We start from the raw sequence: 24,427 nt of genomic DNA, 5'->3' as shown, positions 1-24,427 counted from the left end.
AAGAAAAAGTACTGAAATCTTTTGTATAAAAAAGCTTTTATTTAAAAATATATTTTTGATACCTGGGGGCCAAAGCAATATCCCTGAGGGGAAGATGTGGCTTGTGGGCCGCACATTGCCTACCCCTGGATGAGAATATGTACACACCAGCAATCGCTCTTGCAGCAAGATGCGGATTTTGAGCTGCTCTGGCACTAGTTTTAAGCATGCCTGAGCTCACATTTCTGTAAAGGCACCCTGAGAAAGCTCACTGAATTTCTGCTGCTGATCAGAAAAGTTACAGTGTACATTTTGGTCACTCTGCGAAATGAGTGAACAAAGGCTCAAAGAGCTGCTGGGCTGAGACACCCAATACCATTCGTCAGTCCTGAAAGATTCAAGCCATTTTTGAGTCCAAGAAGCCCTTCCACAATGTACTGTGGAGCAAAATGAATAGAGGCCATGGATGCCCCTGTCTCTCTCTCACACACACATTCCTATTCTCTTCTGAGTTGCCTCTTATGGTTTCTCATGTCCAGACCCAGCAATGCAGAGAGCAATTCCTAAGATGGTCAGCAGCATTCCCAGTGCAGCCCCTAGAAGGAAAAATAAACACAGAGAGAGGTGGAAATAAACCTGGACTTGTTGTTGCCATTCATGTCGACAAAGTTATACTCAAGGAAGAAAGGGACACATGGTGCTCTTTTGTAAGCAAATTCTGTTTGTCATTTTGGAAGAGACAAACAGAGGCACAGTACAAATGAAGTCCCCAATGCAATCGACAAGCACACAGTCTCCTCTCCCCTTTAGTGGATGAGGAGAGATTCAGCCATTGCACTGGTAGTAGGGTCAAGGCCTTGATGCCCACAGTACAACTTCAGAGTAACTATGTGTGAGCATATTTACACTTTGCTCAAAAGGAACAGACTCTTTAGGAGCTTGCACTGAATCAAAAATTAAGAGACTTAACTGCAGATTGAGTCAGCCAGAAAAATCAGCAGTAGCAGAACATGTTATAAACCATCATGTGCATAAAATACTGTTTGATAGCAGTGCAATCCTGGACCATGCCAACAACTATCTATCAACTATACACTTTGGAGGTATGCTGTTTCAATGATGCATGCATCCTAAGAGTCCAGAAGCTGTGCCAAAGCTGCGCTCCAGTCATTAGAACTGGATTATGGCTTTGACGTGGCTTCCGGACTCTTAGGGTGCATGCATCACTTAAACAGCATACCTCCAAAGTGACCTGAAGCAGCTTTGTTTTGGTCTGTCTGTATGGGGCCAAAGTTTGGCTACCAGTCCTGAAGAATAGCAAAATGAGGACTCAGCAAATGCAAATGAGAAATCATCCAGGGCCAGGGGTTTTCCCAGCAGATAATGATCACCAATTAGCAGACGCCAATCCTCCTTTGTATATCCTCCCTCCCTGAGGTCCTGCCATCAACAGAACAAAACACAGATTAACATGGAATTTCCTCCCTACAGTGTGTGTGTGTGTGTGTGTATATATATACACACACACATATATATATATACACAGCTCTCTTCTATGCCAACGTTCTCTGAAGATGCCAGCCACAGATGCTGGCGAAACGTCAGGAATCAACTCTTCTAGAACATGGCCACATAGCCTGAAAAACTTACTTGCACCTCCAATGTCTTCTCCAAGAAGCTTCCCTGTCGCCAGAGTGAAGATAAGAGCCAAAGAGTTGCAAAGGGGCACAGCCAACGTAAGGTCTGGAATGGAAAAAAGGGAACTAGTTTTGTTGTTTAGTTACTTTGGTTGTTTAGCTAGCCAAACTAAACAAAAACCACCTAGGATCCCCTCCAAGGGACCAATCTACCCCAAGTGGTGTAAATATTTCCAAACTGACTTATGCCAGTGAAACAAGTAGTCTATAGGACAGTGATGGTGAACCTCTTAGAGGTTGAGTGCCCAAACTGCAATCCAAGACCACTTATTTATTGCAAAGTGCTGTGTCCCTCTGGCTTTCTAGTAACAAACTCTGGCAAACTCTGTGCTGGGGCAATGGCACATGTGCCCACAGAGAGGGCTCAGAGTGCCATCTGTGGCACGTGTGCCATAGGTTCGCCATCACTGGTAAAGGAGGAGAAGATGGAGGATTGGTAGGAGATGTGACTTTTGAATGCTCCCTGTATTAAAAGATTTTTAGCAAGCATAACAGTATCAACAACACTGTCCCTGCCAAAGAAATGAGGCCAAACCCTATATGCATGTCAGGAATAAAAGTAATAAGCGTCCTTCTCTCGGAGCTATTTCCGTGCAAGGAGTCTTCACACAGGGCCATGTTCAAGGATAATTATATGGACCAACCTGCGGATGCTAAAGTAAGATAGTAGACCAGCGAGCCACACTGGTTGAGAACAAAAGGCACCACGTACTGCAAGGAGAAGAAAGAGATGACAATGTAGTCAGATCTGTACATTCATTAGACAAGAGTAGATTTGGGATTACATGGTGCTATAAGATCCTCGAGAGACTTCTAGCATTGTTATTCCCTCTGTTGCAATGCTTTGTGGATGGGACTGTCTGTCTTTAGAACATGACAGTGGTTCAAATCAGGTTGGCAGGATTTTAACTGAATCAGATCTGTGGCAATTTGTGGTTGTTATGGGAATGCTGTGAATGAGAGACCTCCAAGAGACCCAGTTCTTAAGAGCACTCAAGGCAACCAAGGATTCCCTTGATATTATTATTATTATTATTATTATTATTATTATTATTTAGAGTATTTATACCCCACAAAGGCTCTCAGAACCAATCCATTTGTAACACAGTCTTCCTCTTTTCCTACTGCCTTCCACTTTACCAAGAATCATCATCTCTTCCAGTGAGTTATGTTGACACATGATATGTCCAAAGCATGACAGCCTCAGTGTAATCTGTGATAATATACTTATTCCCATGTTGTATTTGATTTATATTTCAGGTGGTATTTTCCAACCTGAATCCTATTTTGGTGGTCCAACCAGAACACACCTATGGAAACAATGGCATCTACGTTAAGAGCCAAGTCAGTAATTGATTCAGGAGTCTTCTCCTCTAGCTGGAATACCAACAGGATTCAAGCCACTGTCTTTGGTTACAATCAGGTTGAAAACTTCAGCCTCTTGCATGTAGAACCATATACTGAATATACTCCGGTGCTACTCACAATAAACCTGGCAGGGTTTAGAAGTACAACTGCTGGGAAATGATCATAGAATTATAGAGTTGGAAGAGACCGCAAGGGCCATGATCCAGTCCAACCCCATTCTGCCATGCAGGAAATCTCAATCAAAGCATCCCCATTGACATATGTCCATCCAGCCTCTGTTTAAAGACCTCTAAGGAAGGAGACTCCACTATAATCTCAAAGGAAGAAGTGTGTTCCACTGTCAAACAGCCCTTACTCTCAGGAAGTTCCTCCTAATGTTGAGGTGGACTCTCTTTTCTTGGAGCTTGCATCCATTGCTCCACTGAGTCCTGTTCTCTGGAGCAGCAGAAAACAAGCTTGCTCCCTCCTCAATATGACATCCCTTCAAGTATTTAAACAGGGCTGTCATATCACCTCTTAACCCTCTCTTCTCCAGGCTAAACATCCCCAGCTCCCTGAGTCGTTCCTCATAGGACTTCATGGTTTCCAGACCTTCCACCATTTTAGTTGCCTTCCTTTGGACACATGACTCCAGTTGTTCAACATCCTTTTTGAATTGTGGTGCCCAGAATCCATCCTGCCTCCTCTGTATGGAATGCCACTATGTGCTTTAGCTGCCAGGGATTATTGCATTAGTTACTTTACAGTCCAACCTGTGGATGCTAAAGTAAAATACTAGGAGAGTGGGAGAAACGAACAGTTAAAACACCTTGTAATTGAGGCAAAGGAATTTCATTTCTGCCACCAGCTGCAGGGTGCATCTCTCTTCCTTCACTCGCTCCAAACCCTCCGTCCCCCTTTTCAAAAACGGGTTGGTTCCTCCCCAAAGAAGCGACACCAAGAGCAAAGCGCTCAGTTCACCTGAAACGACAGAAGAGTCAAGTCACCAAAGCAGAATAGAGAGAGGCACTATGGCTTCCCTATACTTCTATTGATGCAGCCTAGAATCACATTGGCCTTTTCAGTCGCAGCATTACACTGTTGGCTCATGTTCAGCTTGTGGTCTACTAAGGCTCCCTAGATCCTTTTCACACGGAGTCTTCTCAAGTCAAGTGTATTTCTATGCATTTCATTATTTTTTATTAACCTTATTTAACATTTCTCTATATTGGAATTCATATTGTTAGTTTTGCCTTGTTATATAAATATATATAATCATTATGCGTGCGTGTGTGTGGGTATAGAAAATCATTATATAAATACATCATCATCATCATTATATTATATAAATATCACACACACACACACACACATATATATATATATAAATATAATTATATAAATATATATCATCATTATATATATATACACACACATATATTTTCATTATATAAATATATATCATGATTTTGTATATATATATATATATATATATAATCATTACACACACACACACATATATATATATCATATAAATATATATCAAGATAATATATAAATATCATTATATAAATATATCATTATATATATATATATATATATATACACACAAATATATATATATTCATTATATAAATATATATCATGATTTGGGGTGTGTGTGTGTGTGTATATATATATATATATCTATATACAGTATATATATAATATCATTTTCCCCTTTCTGCTGGCCCACCGGAAGCCCTACCGATCGACGCCATGGCGACCGACAATAGACTGATAGATTCTTAGAGAGACCAGAGCTCCAACTTCCGGTTTGGCGCGGAAGACCGCCATTAGGCGCGCCTCAGTGGAACCCGGAATATCGCGCTCGCTCTCTCTCTCCGCCCACCATGAGGCGCTCTCTCTTACCTTTCCTATCTCTACACCGGGTTTACTTCCGGTTTAACCCCGGAAGTGTTCCTCCCAGCCTCTTCCTGGCTCCATCTGACTCTCTTCTTGCCGCAGCCATGGTGAGCTTCTCCACTTCTGGGAGGTTTAGTTAGTTTAATTGGTTTAATATTCGGTTTATTGGGCTTCTTTCCTCAATTTAATCTATTTAATCTATAATATAATGTTTCCATCTTCTTCTGTTATTGTTACCAAAAATTGTTTAACCTCTATCAGTTTATATGTAATATATAATTAAAATAAATATAATATATAATATATATTAATATATAATGTAATAATAGAATACAGTAATATATATAATATTTAATATATAATATAATATATATGACATAAAACATATAATATATATATATATATTATATAATAGAATAATAGAATATATATATATATATATATATATATATATATATAATTAATATATAATATAGTACATTAATATGTAATATATAATATATATAATATATAATATAAAATAATATATACTATAATGTGATAATAATATATATAATATATATTTTATATAATATATAATACATAAATATATAATTTATAATTAAAAATATATATAATTAAATTTGACATATGTGTATATATAATTTAATATATTTATATATAACTATAAATAATATACATATTTTTATATATTATATTTATTATATATGTCATATTATATATAATATATAATTTAATTTATATATATATATATATATATAAAATATTTAATATATACAATAAATAATATTTCATATAAAGTATAATATCATAATATTAATATTATATTTATATATTATATATATTATATTAAATATTTACAGAAACGTTCTATAGCTCGGCAACCAAAGACAATGGGGGTCTTCTATATATTATTAGTATTATAACCTACATATAATAGTATTTAAAAATCCTTTTACATAATAATCCACGTACAATATATATAGTAGATCACATTAATTCTCCATTCTTTACTACTTTATCTAAATCTTATTCATATAATACCATTTAATATTTACTAAGCCAGTAATTTAATTTTAAAAAACCCAACACATACAATTGTTATTAATATCTTCATTCTTCTTACTGCCTACTTTTCATTGTATGCTATTCATAATTCTAGACTATAGCATTGGATCTTCTAAAAACTCGTTTTCCCTTTCCTTTTCGCAGAAACCTATCCTCTTGCAAGGCCATGAGAGGTCCATTACCCAGATCAAATACAACAGAGAAGGAGACCTGCTGTTTACAGTCGCTAAAGATCCGGTAAGAGTTCCTTGAAATCTCTCTACCCTTCTCTCTCTCTCTCTCTCTATATATATATATATATATATATACACATATATATATATACACATATATATACACATATACATATGTCCTTTCAGCCAAAATTACCCCAAAATAGCAAAAGGATGGTTCTTCGTGACCTTCAGTTTTTCTTCTGGATGTGTTTAATTGTGTTTTAATAACATGGCCTGACTTTCCGGTTCTTCTTTCCCCAGATTGTTAACGTTTGGTACTCCGTCAACGGTGAGAGACTTGGCACATACAATGGACACACTGGCGCTGTCTGGTGCGTGGATGCCGACTGTATCCTTTGGGTTCAGCCATCCGTTTATTGGAACACACAGTTTTTCATGAACAGGGCTGAGATGCCTTTAACTTTTAGGATCAGGAGGCTTGGCAGCTAGAGAGAATATTTCAGGAGACCCATTTTAATACAGATTTTGCTTTTGGACTAACTCATCCTCTTTGTGGAGCCTGATGTTGGGGCCCTGTCCCAGCAAGTACACAAACGGGATGGTTCAGGTACTCTTCATTACAAGTCTTAGGCTTCATGTGGCTAATGCTTTTCCCCCTCCGCAAGGCGCATGTACTTATATGTTGGAGTTCCTTGACCGCTCCTTCAGGGGACACGAGGCACGTATTGACCGGCTCTGCGGACAACAGCTGTCGGCTATGGGACTGCGAGACAGGTAGAACTCAGAGGTCTTTGGGGAAATGGGTGCGGAGTGAAGGGAACATTGTGAGCGATGGGCCAGAAACCTGTCCCAGAAAACACAGAATGTGGAGCAACTGTGCAAGGAGAGCCATATTTAGGATTATTATTATTATTATTAACCTTTATTTATAAAGCACTGGAAATTTACACAGCACTGTACATACAATCTTTTAGTTAGACGGTTCCCTGCCCTTAGGCTTACAATCTAAGAAGACACGACACAAAAGGAGAAGGGATGTCTCCTATAATAAGGGATGTCCTTTATTTGAGGTCTGAAAATCTTCTCCCTTATAGATCTGGCAGAGCTCCCTTATTATAAAGCAGCAGTTCCCAACCTATGTTCCATAGATCCCTTAGGACTCTGCAAGTCCAAAAGATTGGGAACCCCTGTTATAAAGGGTCCCCTATTTAAGGGTTAGAGGACTTTCCCTTTTATGTGGACTGAATGAGATGCCAAGAAATTTAAACCTGTACGTTGGGTTCTTTGTAACGACAGACATATTATGAAAATGAACAATATGTTAAAAACATGGTTAACTAAGAAAGATCAACACTTTTGTTTTGTTAGAACGTGAACTGATTAATACTGGCTTCCTAATTGTTAATCCTGCATGTCATGCGTTTTGACTCTCTCTTATTGTTATGTTGAAAACTTGGCAAGGCATTCCTGTGTCCTGATTTTGTGCGTCTTGTCTTTTGCCTAGGGAAGCAACTCGCTCTGATGAAGACCAGCTCTGCTGTGCGAACGTGTGGCTTTGACTTTGGAGGGAACATCATCATGTTTTCCACTGATAAGCAGATGGGTTACCAGTGTTCTGTGAGCTTCTATGACCTCCGTGACTCCAGCCAAATTGGTGAGGCCCCTGGGCGCAGGACCCTGAATTACGATGGGCCTCTCCCTCTCTCCATAATCAGCATTACTTATTTTTGCCTCTTTGTTCCCTTTGTCCACAGAGGACAACGAGCCGTATAAGAAGATCCCCTGCAACGATTCCAAAATCACCAGTGCTGTGTGGGGGCCTCTTGGGGAATTCATTATTGCAGGACATGAGAATGGGGAGCTGAACCAGTTCAGTGCAAAGGTTAGTGTGTGGATTGGAGAGGCAGTTCTGGGGTCGTGCTAACAAGGCAAACTGCTGCTTTTACCTAGCCAAAGTAGTGTCCCTTTCTCTTTCCTTTGTTTTTTCCCTAGTGTCCAATTCCCACCATGTTTGCTCTCTGAGCAGGGAGGTGAGATAGCAAGGTAGTTAAGGCCAGCCTGTCAGTTTTATGGAAGAGCAGAGTTCACAAGCATGCCATCCATTTCAACTACCTCTTTTCTCCTAGTCAGGGGAAGTCCTCGTGAACATGAAGGAGCACACCAAGCAAATCAATGACATCCAGACTTCCCGTGACATGACCATGTTTATCACAGCTTCTAAGGACAATACTGCCAAGGTATGTTCTGCCATTCCCAGCCACTTGCCAGTAAGACAGGTCTTCTCTTCCCTCCGTTTCTCACCCTTGAAGTATCACCCAAGAGGATTGCCATATGATGCTGTGGTGTCCATCGGGGAAAATGTGGGAGAGGTGTAGTTTAAAGCTTGGCCTTGGTGCTTATGGTGAGAAACCTCTTCTTCCTTCTGCAGCTGTTTGATTCCACAAACCTCGACCACCTGAAGACATTCCGGACAGAGCGGCCAGTGAACTCGGCAGCTCTCTCCCCCATCTTTGATCACGTATGTTAACAGGCGAGGCTGGGTGTCTTTTAACCCACAATCCCCATGGCATCCCCTCATGGCTAGAGTTGCATTGTCTCCCAGCACAGTTTGGGAAGGCTGTCCTCCTTGTTAACACCATGTTACCCAGAATACACCAAATCTGATTTCGTAAACAAAGCAGATCAGGATTGGGCTAGTAATTGGATGGGAAAGTACCAGGAGGGAATAGCAGGGATGTCCATACCAAAAGAATCCTGTGTGAAACCTCTGGAGAGCCACAGCTGCCAGTCAGACTTAGTGATATTGGTCCAGATATTGATCTATCTAGTGCATTGCCTTCCCTTGTCATTCCCTTGTGTGTGTGTGTGTGTGCGCGCGCGCATGCATGCATGCAAAATTGTATTTAATGCACAAAAGCTGCAGATTGGATGAGTAAAATAAGAACGAATAACCAGGACAGCATTTTCAGATAGTTTGGAGAGGCCTAGATGGGGCAGAATTTAAAATGCATGGCCAAATGGTTCCAACTAACCCATTAAATCAGTGAGAGTCCAGTACGTCATATGAATTCAATAGATTAAGTGGGTGTACTCTAGTTGGAACTAAATTGGATTTAGACTGTAGTTCCCCTTCTTGCTAGGGGGAAATAGGATAGCCATTGAAATGTAATATGGCTTGTTTTCCACTCAGGTAGCTAACAAATAACAATAACAATAATAATGTTTTAGACTTTGGTAATTGCCTTGGGCTTCTGTCCCATCCATCACCTCATAGCAGAGAAATGCAAGTGAGGTGTATCCTTCTGTATGCTTTTTACCAGGTGGTGTTGGGTGGTGGACAGGAAGCCATGGATGTGACAACCACTTCCACCAGGATCGGCAAATTTGAGGCCAGGTGAGCAGATGTGACCTTATATTTTTTAAGGGAGTGTTGGTGGTGATATTCTCTGCAGAGTTCCTTTAGAAACCCAGTTCTACTTTTAGAGGATGTGGAGCTATTACTTGGTTCCTGAGTGATCTTGAAGAGCTCCATCTGCGCTCCGTTCATCTTATGGGTGGGTCATCTTACTTTCCCCTTCTATCCTGTATGGTTTAGGTTCTTCCATTTGGGTGTTGAGGAAGAATTTGGAAGAGTCAAGGGACACTTCGGACCTATTAACAGCGTCGCTTTCCACCCAGATGGAAAGAGGTGAGGCTTTCGGTTTTGTTAACTCTTTCCAGTTTCCCTGTGCATCATTTCCCTGGGGTTGGGAACCACATGGGACCCTTGAAGGTTCAGCTCTCTTTCATTTTATTTTTCAGCTATAGCAGTGGTGGCGAAGACGGCTATGTCCGTATTCATTATTTTGACCCCCAGTACTTCGAATTTGAGTTTGAAGCATGAACCAACTCCTCCTTTCGCTTTTCTACTGTTGCCTTTTGGATCTTGGCAGTCCTAGCAGGACTTGAGCTCCTGACTGTTCCCTGGGTGAGGCTTAATGGAGAGAGACAGAGGGGCACACTGGGCTTGCCCTTTTGGTCTGGGACAGCATTGAGACACCCGTCTTCTAAACAACACTCAGGAACAGCAGTTTCCTGCTTGGTTTGGCATATTTATAAAAGTTAACATAGAAGGAAATAATAAATTCTCACCCCTGCTTTATGTTTATTTCTTTGATTTTCATGCAGTTTATGCATATCTCACAGTTCTTTAGAATTTGGGCTGCAAATTTAATGCAGAATTTTTACCTGCTTACGAAATCTCAGAGTCCAGAGCTTCCAAAGTTTGGGTATTGCTTTATCATTGAATTCAATGGTCCTTGGGGCAGGGGAGGCACTGAAGCTCAGAGGCAGAAGGTGTACCTTGCAAACAAGAGAGGGACCCAGGATCAAACCCTGATGAAGGCTTCAGAAAGATGGTTCCCAACCTGAATCTTTGGTGTTGCTGCCAGTTGGAGAAAAGGAGAACGCTGGACCTGAGCTATCAACAGTACAGTTTCTCCTTTTAGTTGCAGTTTGGTGGAAATGAACAAGTTTTGGATTTTAAAAGGAAAGATGAATCAAGTTTGTTTTTCAGCAATACTTCGGAGCATACAGCAAGTTCAACTTTCCCTTCTGAATTTTTGCCCTGTAAAGCTAATATTCTTGGCAGGAAAAGCCCACCCCACCCATTTGCTCATTTGCTATGTATATAGCTTGGTTCCCTTGACAGAGATATCTGGGTAATTGGATAACTCAAACAGCTGAATGTTTTAAAATACATAAAATCTCTCATTTTATTTGTAACAGTTTAGAGACAAGAGTCTATCCCTTTGCTCCCCTTCTTTCTGTCTCACACACAGTGCAGCTTCGTTCACAGTTTGTGGACAACACCAAGCACAAGCCTTTTGCTCTCCTTTGGTAGTTGCCAAAGTATATAAGGAAGTCCGGACTGTGGCTAATTTGAGCTCTTCGGTTCATAGGCGATCTTTGGTCTGTGCTTCGTTTTCTGCTTCTGAAAGGGTTTGTGCTTCAGTCTGTGTTGATGTTGTCCCACCCAGTTGTGTTGTGTGGGCTTTGCAGTTTCCAGCTACTTTTAGGATTTCTGTCCATGCTTCATCTACGTAATGGGATGAACGCACCCAACGTAGAAATAAACCTGCAGGAAAACATGGCTGTTAGAGACACATTCAACACTGTTGGAAAAAACAGGTACATGGTTTAATGCGGCACCTAATTTTGCACCTCTTTTAAGGTGAAGGAGCTGCTGTGGACTTTGGAGACCAGGGTTCAAGTCCCATCTCAGCCATGTAAACCCACTGGGTGACCTTGGGCAAGTCACACTCTCAGCCTCAGGGGATGGCAATGGCAACCCCCCTCTGAACAATCCTTGCCAAGAAAACCCCATTATAGGTTTGCCCTACGATCACCATAATTTGGAGATGACATTACGGCACGCAAAAACAGGACAGATAATATTTGCCCAACAAGAATATATTACTGTGAAACTCTTGTAATGCATAATACTTTGGGGTGGCTTGATCTTAGATAGAGAACTGATATCCATTACTTTAACAAAAGGAACTATTCCTTGTGAAGATTAACACTCCCAAACAGATCTGCTGCCTTTGAGAGGAAAGTTTTCTCTCTAGTGCTAAGAAAAGGATGGTCTGGGAAACTGAGTCGGTATGTGGGGCATGCAGAAAGATGGATCAACCCCCGTATCTGCATTTTTGGGAATTTTCCTTAGGATCATGATGAGTCCCTTTGTGATAAGAGTAAGATTCATTGCCAGCTACAACCAACAATTTAAGGTGAAAGAAAGTAAGTTACCTGAAGCCCCATGCTAGAAGAAATTGTTCACAAGTGTTCTTCAAAATATTATTTCTGTGGCGCATCCTTACATGTGTGTCAGGGACACCTGGAACCCTACCTTGCCAGAGGAGGATGCTTTGAGGCTCCACGGATGGCCAGATGACCAAAGGGTTGCAAGTATACAGTGGGTTCAGGTACTTTTGCCTTTCGCTGTTGAGCCAGGGCCAGAGGGAATGAGTCTTGGCTTTCACTTCACAGAGCTTCCTGCAGAGGGAACCAGCACCATTTTACGACTTCATTGGGTGCGGCTCATCCCCAAGAAAATTGCTAGCACTTATCAAAAGTGAGACTATTCTGCATACCAGGGTAGTAGTTACTTAAATATTCAGATACTACACCTTCTCAATTAGGATGCCGTTTGTGGTGGTTAGAAAATGAATCCTTGCCCACCTATGATATATTGGCCTCTAAGCCATTGTAGGATTTGGAGAACTGCTCCAACCTATTTTTGTACCTTTGGCTTGGATGGAATATCTCTCAAAGAGGAGGAATGGTTCAGCATCTACAAGCCAGAAACTCTGTCATTTGAGCTCAGGTTATGAACCCATAATAAGTCAGTCCTGACTTACAGGACTAAATGTCTACCAGAGGACCTGAGCATACAGGTTGGATTATATGGGAAGAGGCCAAACCATGTAGGGCTTTAAAGTTAATAACCAATGCATTTTACCTTGCCTGGAAACTAATGGACAGCGAGTGGAGTGATTTTAAGATCAGTGTAATAATTTCACTCCTGTGTGTTTCAGGAATCAATCTGGTTGCTGTGTTTTGAATTCACTGAAGTTTCCAAACTTGGTACAGAGGTAGCCCAATGCAGAGCACATTGCAAAAGTCTAGGTTTGAGGTTACCAGTGTGTGCACTACCATCTTTAGATCCTTCAGCTCTAGGTAGGGGCACAGTTGGCATAACACCCAAAGCTGATAGTAAGCACTCCTGGATGTTGCATCTAATTAGCTTACATATTGTAAACCACTTAGAGCAGTATGAAGTGGTATATAAATGAAGCTGCTATTGCTATTGCTGTCATTTGGAACAACAGATCCAGAAGGACGCCCAGACTACAAACACAGTATTTCAGGTGGAGTGCAACCTCATCCAGAACTGGTTGATGCACCTCTAAATCCATGTTAGGACCCTTGACAAGTAAGCACCTTTGTCTTGTCTGGATTCAGTTTCAATTTCTTTTTCCTCATCCAGCCCAGGCATTCATGATGTCCTAAGTATAACTTAGGGCACTGGAACTGACTTAATAGGATGACAGGCATTTTAATCCATGCTACCTGGTCTGCTGCTGGTTCTTCCTCACCTTTCTTTCTCGTTGTTGCACAAGAAGGTCCCGTAGGGCGATGCGTAGCTGTGTTCAAACAGGGTCAGTAGGAAATGTTCATTGAATTCCAGCGATAAAGGGAACTGCCGTTCCAACTGCCAGACGCAGTCCAGGAAAAGGAGGAAGGTAGGCGATTCCTGTTTCAGCCGGGCATGAGAATAAGCTGAGTGGGCACAGCGGAGGCAGAATGGGTGCCCAGCCTGCAGAAGGAAAGGGACAAAGGGTGAGAACTGAGGGCCGATGTTCCTTGGTCAGAAAGCGTAGGACCGACGAGAAGAGAAATTATCCTTTTGGACTACAGCTGCCAGAATCCTGGTCTTTGGTAATGAGGATTTGAACCTGAAATTGTCAGCTAAGGTCTGGAGTTGGAAAAGCTTCCTTTCTGAACTCCAGCGTCTGGGAGCTGGAGTCTGGAAAGAAACCTTTCTAAATTTCTATCAGCGATAAGTAGCATTGTAGAAGGTGACTGAGCAAGACCAGAAGTGTCTGGAGACTGGTTTCCATTCCTAGTGTCTAACAGAAAAGCTCACTTGCTGCCTTGAGTTCTGGGAAAAATTCAGGATATGTATAACAATAATAAGACCATGATGAGAAGGAGGAGGAATTCTTCCTGTATTTGCACATCTCAAAAATATGTTCCAAGGAAGCACATTGCCTGAGCAAAACCAATGTAATTTTGTACATGTGTTTCTGGGCAGAATAATCCCCAAAACACATCAGGGTGCACAAATGCAATGCAGAAGTCTTTCTGCCAGCATCCCTCCTGCTCTAAACTCTTCCTGGTGAAGGTACCTGTATCCATTCCCGCTCCAGCAGCTCCTGGAAGCCCACCATCGTCCTGCAGTCGGGGTCCAGGATGACCTGGGCGAGAGCTGTCACCAGCAAGGTAGTATCAGTCCCCTCGGCTCCATGCACCAGGACGCAGGCCTTCTCTCTGCAAGGAAGCCACATGTATGTTCTCCAGGCACTTTCTAGGTCATCCAGTGTGATACTATGACTTACTTGTGGCAGATGTTGACCATAGAGTTGTGCTGGAGGACCTAGAAATGCCTGGAGAGTTTTCTCTGGAATCATTAGGTCCTCTAGTGTGACTCTATGACCAACATCTGCCGGAAGTCATTCATTTCAATAGGGTTCACTGTGATCCATGGTTTTGCATTTCCATGTCCAGGAGCATATCTTCCGCATATACAGGGGTCATACTTTAGTAAATTTGTTATTGCTAGTTAATCAGCCCTCTGAAAATGGAGACTTGTCTATATTCAACTCCACGAGAATGGAAGGGCGACTGTACATTGGTCATTTATGAAGGAGTTGAAAGTTTGGCATACCAACTCCACAGCCCTGCTTTACACTTACTCATTGAATTATTTTTCAATGATGTCTTTACAACAACGTCACTGTTGAAAGGTGATTCAATGAGTAAGGGCAAGGCAGGGCTGTGGAATTGGTATGCCAAACCTCCAACTCTTCTTTTCCGAAAGAGTAACTAGTTACAGATAGCTTATTCCATCTAAGGCTTAGGACAATGTAAGCTCCGGTTTGCCCTTGAGTTTCTTTCACTTCACAGAGTTATAGTGCTATGATGCTACTTCAACTGCCATGGTTCCATCCTATGGAATCCTGGGATCCCTATGGAATTTGGTCCCAAAGAGCTCTAGTGCCACTCCAATGAACAAATCCTTACAACTCTGCAGTGTGGAAGGGGGTTCTGGTGAAGGCCTTACCTTTCCATGCATTGAGCTGCCAGGCAGGCAGTGCTCAGTGACTCCTTGACATGGGAGAGCCATTTGGAAGCTTCTAGCTTGCTCAGCCAGCGGTCCATGTTTGGCGATGGGTCATTGCAGGTCTCGACAAGTTTGATGAAGCTTTCCTGGAGGGGTCGACCTCTGTCATGGGTGGAAAGCAAAGAGAGGAGGATGGGGGACTATAATACACAAAAATATCCTATTGCAGGGCAGGGGGTCTGCCTTGAGAGTCATGGAGTCTCCTTCTTTGGAGGTTTCTAAATTGAGGCTGGATGGCTATCTGTCGGGAGTTCCTGCATGGCAGGAGGGAGTTGGACCTTGGATGGTCCTTGGGATCTCTTCCAACTCTAGGATTCAATGATTCTAAGGCATTTTAATGAAGAAAATATGGTTGACCCCAGACATAGGAGCAAATGTGGGCGACTGACCTCTCCAGGGCTCGGTGGAGCCTCTTCCAGCCGGGATAGGAGCTCCGGTGCTCCATGCCGCCCCCCATCACCTGGGCCTGTTTGGCTGCCTGGGTGGAGCGTGTGTCCAGGACGAAGCCGCGGTCTCCCTCCGCCAACACAGCGCCTAGCAGTTGCTCGTCTTCCCGGCAGCGCTTCCGGTGGGGTCCCACCAAGGGCTGACTGCTGCGGAGCATCACCTGCCAAAGCCAAAGGATAGAAATGATGGAGAGGCAGCTCCTTCCAAAAAATGAGTGGTGTGTTCATGTCAGAGAATCATTCTGACTCTAGTCCGAACTTTTAAACTTCACACTAAAAACCAGAGTAGATGTGTTCCTTCCCTGGCATGCAAACCACCATACACCACTGGGCAGGAGATGTCATTATTCATACAAGAAATGTCTGAAATGTTGAAATGTGGCATTTCACACTGAACATTAAAGGCACTATTTGAGGATGGATCTGTATTGCAGACATGATCTAGTTTGACATCGCTTTAACTGCCATGTCTCAGTGCTATGGAATCCTGGGAATTGTAGTTGTCACCAGAGCACTCTGATGGAGAAAGCCTAATGTCACAAAACTACAAGTCCTAGATTCCTTTGAGCCATGGCAGTTAAAGGCTTGCATCCTTCCGAGGTTGCTAAAATGAGTACCCAGACCGTTGGGGGCAAATTAGCTTACTTGCTAATTAGCTTACTTGCTGTTCACCGCCATGATCTTTGGAATAGCGGTATATAAATAAAACAAATTATTATTATTATTAAAGTGGTGCCAAAGTGGATTATTTCTGTAGTGTGGATACAGCCTGTTTTAACCCTTTTTATTGCAGGGACAGGAGTGTTTTAGGACCTCTTCTAAAGTTTAGTGTAAAACTTGGAACGCGTTTGCCACTCCACTGACATGGCTATGCTTTCGAGGGCTTGAAGGAGGCATGGAAGATCTGTTACCGGTATGACTGGTTTTGGAAACACACCACAGGATACAGGAAAACCTGGATGTGTTCTCCATGAGAAAAAGGATGCAGACAAGACATTCAGGAAGCAAGAAGGGAGCCAATACTCACTGTCCCATTCTTTTTGTGGTAGTAACTCAGGATAGGGAACCGTCTCCCGTGGCGGAAGTAGGCACTCTTCTTAAGGGTTGTGTCGTCCACCGAGGCGGGCACCATGACGACTGGCGGGTAAGAGGAGCACGTCCCAAAATCCTCATTGACGGAGCTGAGCCTCCAGGTGCCTGTCTGGGAAATGGGTCAACATCAGCCTCTTGCAGCTTTTGCAAAAGGGAGAAGAGGATGGATAGGGCAGGTGAAAGCTGAGGCCTGGGGTGTTACGGGGTGGCCATTGTTGGGTCAGACAATGGGGAGGTTTCCGTTGTGTGAAGAAGGTGTTTCTACAGTAGAACTTCATCCCTGAAAATTGGGCTTGTAGATCTCAGAAGCAGCCAAGGAAATGCTTACTGACAAGTGGCAAAAAAGATGGCAGATGCTCTTAGCTCAGGAAGACCGATGATGCCCTCCCTGTTGTTTAATATACACAAAGGGATTGCAAAGGGGCCCAATAATAATACATTGTATTTCTTATCCATTCTCCCCAAGGCTCAGAGCAGGGTACAACATAGATTTTGTTGTTGTTGTGTGCCTTCAAGCTGTTTCCAACTTATGGCAACCCAAAGGCAAAGCTATCATAGGGTTCTCTTGGCAAGATCTGTTCAGGGGAGGTTTGCCATCGCTTTCCCCTGAGGCTGAGAGAGTGTGATTTGCCCAAGTTCACCCAATAGATTTCATGGCTGAGCTGAACGTGTAAAATAATGTAAACACTGTTAAAAAAAAAACCCATAAGGATAGGACACATGCCTCCATCGTTTTCCACCCAAACCACAGCCCTCGCTACTCACATCTGAAGCTATTTGCTGGTAGTACTTCTCAAGAGCATGGGGCTGCCATCCATTTTCCAGCTTCATGCTTTGGGGTCTGTAGAAGAAGGGGTACATCATCATGACCGATTCCAGAGAGGCGAGGGCCTGCGGGAAGCAAGGACAACAACGTCGGTCTTCAGGATCAGCCAAGGCTTTGCCAAAATCAATGGTAACAGGGGCTTCTTAGAGTCATAGAATAGTTCCCAGAAATTAGAGAAGTGGTCCTCCATTTTGGAGAGAATGGAGCCCTGCCACCTAATGCCCCCAAACCATTTCCCAACCAACAAGGGAATACAAGTTGTCCTAAAACTGATGGGCCCCAAAATTGGGTGAGATACTACATTAGGTTGTACAAGGGAGTTATGCACTGGATGTGCTCCATAATCCTTTTGGATGGCAACACTGTGCAACTGAATGCACAACCAAAATCACAATCTAATTCACATCCACATCCACAACTTTTCTAAGCTCAGGAATTTTTCTAAGTTCAGCATGGAAGAGACATCTCTATCCCTCTCTCTTCTTTCTTTTCCCAAAGAGTGCTTGGAATGGGCTGTGGCGATGGCTGGCAGTCTGCACATGTACAGAGGACATTTTGTCTTTGCTGATCTTGTATGGCCTGAGTGCCAAGGGAGGCCTTTGCTCACCTCGATGGAACTGGCAATGTTGAGGCATTCCTCCATCCCTGGGATTTCCAGCTGCAAAATCTTCAAGTCTTTGCATTTGAGAGTGATAGTACCTGATGCATTTGTGAGCCTGTTGAAGGAAAAAAGCAAGAGAAGGGGAAATAAAATAAAAGAGGGAGACGAAAGAAAAGCAAAAAGCCAAACCACCTTTCCTTACGCATGGCGACTTTCATAGACAGACACATGCAGCAGCTTGAATTTTGCAAGACAAATCCTGTGTCAAAGGAGGAGGCAATGAACGGTCAGCCTTGGTGGATGGATGAATCCAAATCCTTTCTCAGATGAGTTTTCTGTTGGATTTGTGTTTGTGTAGGTGAGGAAATCATGGTTTAAATCAGGGGTAGAATTAGTGTTACCAGTTTCATTCTAGCAGGCAAGCTTGAATAATTCTAACATTCTTTTCCTGGCAGAGGAAGTCCTAGAAAACGGCACAGTTTTAAAGGACTATTTGCACTCTGGGGTTTATTCTGCAAAGACCCGACACACAGGGTTTTTGTGCAGAAAATGGCACAAATGGCAATTTTTGGGGGCATAGAAAACAGAATTTTCTGTACAGAAAATCCCAGGCGGCCAACAGACCGTGCAATTTTAAAGGACGTTCTCTCGGCAAGAAGAAAAATTGTAAAATTATTCTTGTGTGCTAGAACAAAATTAACAAAGCTTTGTAAGACTAATTCTACCTTCATTGATCTACTGTACGCAGGACTAAAAAACAGGATTCGGAGCCACCAGTGTGACTGAGCAGCTCACAAAGAACAAAGCGCCGGAGAACGAAAATGGCACATAATGAGTTTAATGCCCAATTACCCCCCTTTTGAACAGAGATGAAAGGGACTTACAGTGACTTCCCATTTCTGGTCCATAGATGTGACTCGTGTTAATTAATATAACAGCAGGATGTTTGTCAACACCACTTTGTGAACGGTCGCTATAATTACTGTTGTTTTTTAAAATTATACTTTTTGACATAATTATCACTTTCCGTAATTTTTGCAAAATGCATTTTCCTCTGACCTCATTGCCAATATTGTTGCCATCTTCTAAAGCCCTGGTTGTATTGCAGTTCCCAGAATCCTCTGGGTGGCACAACTGCTGGCCTTATTAGCTGGGGCATTCTGGAGATGTAGTCCAACCTTTCTTTTTCTGACTTTATTTTTCAGCCTCCGGACATGTGAAACCCTAAAATTGTTTCAGTCATGGACTGGTGCTGCAAAATGCAGGGGGAAGGATGGACGGAGGGAAGGATGGACAGACGGACAGACAGACATATAAGCCATGAAGCTGCCATGCCTTGCAGGCTGAAAAAGGAGTTAAAAGGCAAACCTGGTCTCTCGAGGGAAGCCATTAGTCCGGGGGGAACTTGGATGATACCAGCTTAAATTCTGAACACTGGGAATTGCAGGGAGGAAAGGAGAGAAGTTAGTGCAAAGGTGGAGAATGGTTAGACCATGGGCTATTTGTGGCCCCTAAAGTCTCCTGGAATTCACCCCAATGTCAGACCTCCTGCGAAATATTTTTTTTGAGTAAAAAATATGCATGTCAGAATTGCCCTCTTCAACATTTCACAGATAAAAACTGGGACACATGTCGCCAAGCAACATCAGGGCAAGATGGTCAAGATGGCAGACGTTACTAATGAGAACAAACTAGTGCATCAGTGGCGCAGGGGAACAAAAGAGAATTTGTTCACCTTTTCTCAATGGCATCCACGTTGCGGATGAGAAGCCACAGCTCAATCTGGTTTTGCTCCCCGTTTGCCGCCTCTGTCTGGGATGATAAAAGCAGGTGGTGGCTGGTGATGCAGAGGGTCCCCACGACCGGCTGGAGCCCTGGACACGAAAGGACCACGTTGTCCACTTTAGCGGTCTTGATCAACTCTGCGAACTCCATGGCAAGGAGAGGACAGGTCTAGCCAGGGCTGGGGACAGATGGCTGTTTGGGGTCCCAAGGAGCTGACCAAAGAGCAGAGATCCTCTTCCAGTAGAATCTGTAGCCACAAAAAGAGACAGTAAGAAGCATTTAGGGCATCCTCTTCCCATCATTTGGACCAGACGCAATGGCCTGGATCCCACTGCTTAGTCCCAAATGGAGCAGACTCATCGAATCAGCTGTTGATTTGTCCACATGCAAACTCACTGGGAGACCTTGGGCAAGTCACACTCTCTCAGCCTCGGAGGACAGCCAACAGCAAACACCTTGTAAAGAAACTTGCCAAGAAAACCCCATGATATGGTTGGAAAGGACTTGAAGGCACACAGTGACAATAGCAACAGGTAAATGGCACTGATACAGTAGGTCTACTCTAGGCTAATAGGATCGAGGCTAAGTGCAATAACATCCACAATCCACCAAATAGCGATACCTTCATTGGAACAACCAAATGCAAATAAATAAAGTAATACGTGTTGCACAATCTGCCAAACAGTGTTACCTTTATTGGGCAATCCAAATGCAAAAAATATATGTTGCATTTATTTATTTATTTATTTATTTATTGCTTGTTGGATTTTGGATGTTATCACACTTTGCTATATGGCCAACACAGCTACCTTGGATATGTTTTCAGGATTGCAACCAGTTACTTGTCACAAGTGCCTGTGCCATGCTCTCCTTTTATTTCACAAGTTAAAACTGGACAATATGTAGCTGAGCTCCATCATTGCGCAGTCCAAGGCACACACTCAGGTAACAACACGCTTTCTACACACAAAATTACTACTTTGAGCAAAGAAACCCGCTGCGGTCTAATACAGATTGCCTACTTTAGCTGTACTAGGCTCCATTTTGTGCAAGGGTTTGCATTGGCCGGTAGGCAGCAAGATGGAAGTGTTACAGAACAATCCACAACCACAGCTCAGAGCCAAATCAAATCAGTAAAAGAGAAAGAAACAGAAGCTTTTTGCAGGGCAGGGCTTTGCAGTTCTTGCTTTGATCCCGATGGAGCATTAGGGAAGAGGCACCAAACAGTGATACCTTTATTGGCCAACCAATATGCACAACATACTTGTTGCATTTCCGTTGGCCAATAAAGATATCACTGTTTGGCGGGTTTTTGTTTGAATTTATTAAATTGCCAACACAGCTATCTCTGCAGATATTCAGGCAGATATTCAAGAGGCAAAAAGCCCTACTTTGCTTCCTCCATAAGACAGGATCTGATGCCTTCCGGATATAGGCTCATAAGTATCTTCAAGTTGCCTGTCAATTTACGGCAACCTCATAAACTTCATAGGGTTTTCCTAGGCGAAGGATGCTCAGAGGTGGTTTTGCCAGTTCCTTCCTCTGAAACAGGGCCTCCAGCATTGGTTGATCCTCTCCCATCCAAGTACCAACCAGGGCTGATCTTGCTTAGCTTCCAAAACATGATGCAATCGGGTGACTTTAAGATATTTAGGCCCTTTGCATGATAGTAAATGCAACAAACTAGTTCAAGAAGGAAATATTCAAGAGGCATTGCACTTTATACTATTGTTGTAGCAACCCCCCCCCCAAAGGAAGTGAGATGTCGGTTGGACTTTTGCTAACAGTCTGGCTCGACTATTTCGGAGTTTTGTTTATTACAGCTCCCTAAAGCAGGTGGGAAAAGAATATACAAACAGCAATAATAATAATAAGAATAATAAGAAGAAGCAAGGATGCAACAAAAGAAGTTAGAAAAGCAAACATCCATAAAAGCAATATAAAAGAGCCTGAGGAATCAGGTGCACCGAAGCAGGGTTTTGAAAAGAACACATCTGAAAGCAAGGAAGGGTATGGGCAATTTTTTGACTACAACTCCCAGTATCTACTTTCTGTTTGCAGCTTACAGAAGTGGCTTTTCCAAGCTCTGTATCTCACCTACCCAGCACAATCCATCAGGTGTCGATGACTGGGGGTGCATCTACACTGCAGAATTGATGCAGTTTGACACCGCTTTAACAGCCATGGCCCAATGCACTGGAATTCTGGAAATCTGTAGTCTTGTGAAACGAATCCTTGCAAACCGTTGGGAGTGCCTGCTTTACCAGATGAGTTGGAGATTCGCATCCATCTCTTTCCTCTTGGAGCTTTCCAAAAGTGGAGCATTTGCACCACCTGGAGATGGTCCATAAAAACTGGAGCAATCAGGACCAGGCCCTGAGATCAGGCCCTGAGATCCCCACCTTGGCAGCTCTCTTTCCAAGATCTGGGTCAAGGTCTCCTTTACTAGAAGTGTCAAAATTTGAACCTGGGATCTTCAAAGGCCAAACAGGTCCACATCACTTACCTGACAGCTGCTGTGTTTGCAGCCCAGCAGGATCGACCAAGAGGGATCTTATTTGGCAAGGGAATCGGGGATTCTAGTGGCTAGCGCAGAGGGATCCAGTGGCTAGTGACCCCCAAAATGCAACCTCTGAGCATTGCACCAAGCGCTGGTGCAACTAAAGTCAGGGTGCAGCTGTCGAGAAGCCTCCAAGGCAGCTGTTTTTGTCGCCTCTGAGCCTTTCTGGGTGGCTTAAGGCAGCCTTCTGAGTCTTGAGATTGTGCAAGCGAACATGAGGAACTGTGCACACATTGCAGTTGTGGGAGAGGCTAAGAAGCCAGAGAGAAAAAATAAAACCCAGAGGAAGAAAGAGAGGGAGAGAGAGAGATAGAGGATGTTGGGTTTAAGGTAGGCCGGCTGCATTAAATAAAGGGGGGGGGAGGTTTTATTTTCCATTTAATTCCCTCCCACGATCGAGCACTGTGCAGGTTTTTCAGAGAGATGTGCAAACAAACCGCACATCGTATTTTCGATTTCCTCCCCGCCTTGGCGTCACTGGGAAGATTGCACAGAAAAAGAGGCCTGAAGCTAATGAGAAAAATCAAATAAGGAGCCGAGGAAGAACATTATACCCAAATGTTAGTCCTCCAGATGTTTTGGACTGCAACTCCCAGCCACCTTGGCCAACTGTCAGGACTTCTGGGGACTGAAGTCCAAAACATCTGGAGGACCAAAGTTTGGGGACCACTGTGTGTTGATAATACAGGTTGAGTTTACCATAATCTGAAATGCTTGGGACCAGAAGTGTTTTGGATTTTGGATGTTTTTGGATTTAGGAATACCTGTCTTTGAATATATGTCCATCGTGAGATATCTTGGAGATGGGTCTCAAACCTAAACACAAAATTCATTTATCTTTCAGATATACCTTATACAATTGGCCGTCTGCATCTACGGGTTCTTTATCCACTGATCCAACTATCCACAGAGTGTGTGTGTGTGTGTGTGTGTGTGTGTGTGTGTGTGTATTCCAATAAGCAGACCTTGATTTTTGCCATTTTATATAAAGAACACCATTTTACTATGCCATTGTATTTAATGGGATTTGAGCATATGCAGATTTTGGTGTCCATGGAGGGTCTTCAAATCAAATCCCAGCGGATATCAAGAGCCACTGTAGACATAGTCTCATTTTAAAAGAATTTTGCACATGAAATAAATTTAGTGTACACTGAACCATCGGGAAACAAAGGTGTCACTATCTCAGCTGCCCATGAAAGACGTTTTGGGTTTTTGATGTATTTTGGGTTTGGGAATTCCAGATAATGGAGACTCAACCTGTAACGTTATTGTGCAGAAACCACTTTTTCCTTTCCGCAGTCGAAGGATCAGTTGTATTAATTCCTGTTGTTTTCCATAGGAGGTAAAAACAAAGTGGACTAGAGACTTAACTCTCCTGCAGTTGAAAAATTGTATTTGCAAGCTACAACGAAACTGAAACCAATTCCCTTTGGGAGATAAGAACAGGGCCATGCCAATGCCATCTGTTTTGCCTCTCTTCCCATCACCAATCTTTCTGTGTCTGTATTTGCAATTGACCTATAACACCTTATACAAATAGTTCATGTAAGTCTATGCCATCATGCATTGGGTGAACTCCGAGGAGCCACAATTTTTGTGTGTTTTATTTTGCTATCATATATTTGCTTACCTGCTCTGGAGGTTTGCAGGAAGGGTCCTGAAGACTAGAAATGAACTGAGGCGGAACGACGTTGGATGCCAGCTTGGGAAAAAAGTGGAATCGTTTTCAAAAAGGCATGCAAGGCCCCAATATATAGCATTTGCTCTTCACATTTGCAGCATCCGTTTCTTGGTCCATGCAGTGAGCCTGAGCTTGCTGTTCCACCTTAAATGCAGGACAGCTGTTTAGCCACAGCAAATAAGTCAGGAGTTTAGAAGTGCCCTGGCTCAGCTGATGAAGATAAGGGACTAGTGAGGTTGCAGGATTAGGGCCAGCGGTCTAGGATGCTCCATCGCCTGTGCCTGCTGGGCTTTCGGATTTCACTGGCATCCCCT

At 42.9% G+C, this 24,427-nt stretch overlaps 3 protein-coding genes across 5 annotated transcripts; 1 reads left to right on the top strand and 2 right to left on the bottom strand.

The window, feature by feature from the left end:
• Window positions 1-19: 19 nt before the first annotated feature.
• On the bottom strand, window positions 20-4,783 carry TMEM234 (transmembrane protein 234). The gene is made up of 5 exons (XM_042439806.1): window positions 4,771-4,783; window positions 3,853-4,019; window positions 2,321-2,387; window positions 1,630-1,722; window positions 20-575 (listed from the first exon to the last, which is right to left on the bottom strand). The coding sequence occupies exons 1-5, from the start codon at window positions 4,781-4,783 to the stop codon at window positions 499-501; spliced, it is 417 nt and encodes a 138-aa protein (XP_042295740.1). The 3' UTR covers window positions 20-498.
• A 103-nt stretch (window positions 4,784-4,886) lies between these two features.
• EIF3I (eukaryotic translation initiation factor 3 subunit I) lies at window positions 4,887-10,308 on the top strand. Its single transcript, XM_042440541.1, has 11 exons — window positions 4,887-5,035; window positions 6,141-6,233; window positions 6,473-6,560; window positions 6,881-6,946; window positions 7,677-7,826; window positions 7,927-8,054; window positions 8,299-8,409; window positions 8,601-8,690; window positions 9,493-9,566; window positions 9,768-9,860; window positions 9,974-10,308. The coding sequence occupies exons 1-11, from the start codon at window positions 4,916-4,918 to the stop codon at window positions 10,053-10,055; spliced, it is 1,095 nt and encodes a 364-aa protein (XP_042296475.1). The 5' UTR covers window positions 4,887-4,915; the 3' UTR covers window positions 10,056-10,308.
• Window positions 10,309-10,898: 590 nt separating this feature from the next.
• Window positions 10,899-22,679, bottom strand: LOC121915908 (myotubularin-related protein 9-like). Of its 3 annotated transcripts, none has more exons than XM_042440538.1 (12): window positions 21,971-22,679; window positions 19,820-20,116; window positions 19,453-19,518; window positions 18,091-18,199; window positions 17,423-17,548; window positions 16,593-16,766; window positions 15,509-15,726; window positions 15,060-15,221; window positions 14,125-14,266; window positions 13,312-13,532; window positions 12,063-12,208; window positions 10,899-11,288 (listed from the first exon to the last, which is right to left on the bottom strand). In XM_042440538.1, exons 2-12 carry the CDS (start codon window positions 20,017-20,019, stop codon window positions 11,107-11,109), a joined length of 1,746 nt encoding a protein of 581 aa, XP_042296472.1. In that variant the 5' UTR covers window positions 20,020-20,116; window positions 21,971-22,679; the 3' UTR covers window positions 10,899-11,106. The 3 variants fall into 3 exon arrangements, with proteins under 3 accessions (XP_042296472.1, XP_042296473.1, XP_042296474.1); XM_042440539.1 differs by having other exon boundaries at window positions 22,376-22,679; XM_042440540.1 differs by lacking the exon at window positions 19,453-19,518.
• Window positions 22,680-24,427: the final 1,748 nt, after the last annotated feature.

Source organism: Sceloporus undulatus, chromosome 9 (assembly GCF_019175285.1).
Source record: "Sceloporus undulatus isolate JIND9_A2432 ecotype Alabama chromosome 9, SceUnd_v1.1, whole genome shotgun sequence".
Lineage (NCBI taxonomy): Eukaryota > Metazoa > Chordata > Lepidosauria > Squamata > Phrynosomatidae > Sceloporus > Sceloporus undulatus.
The sequence above is the reverse complement of the archived record's forward strand: the minus strand, read 5'-3'. Positions and strand labels throughout refer to the sequence as shown.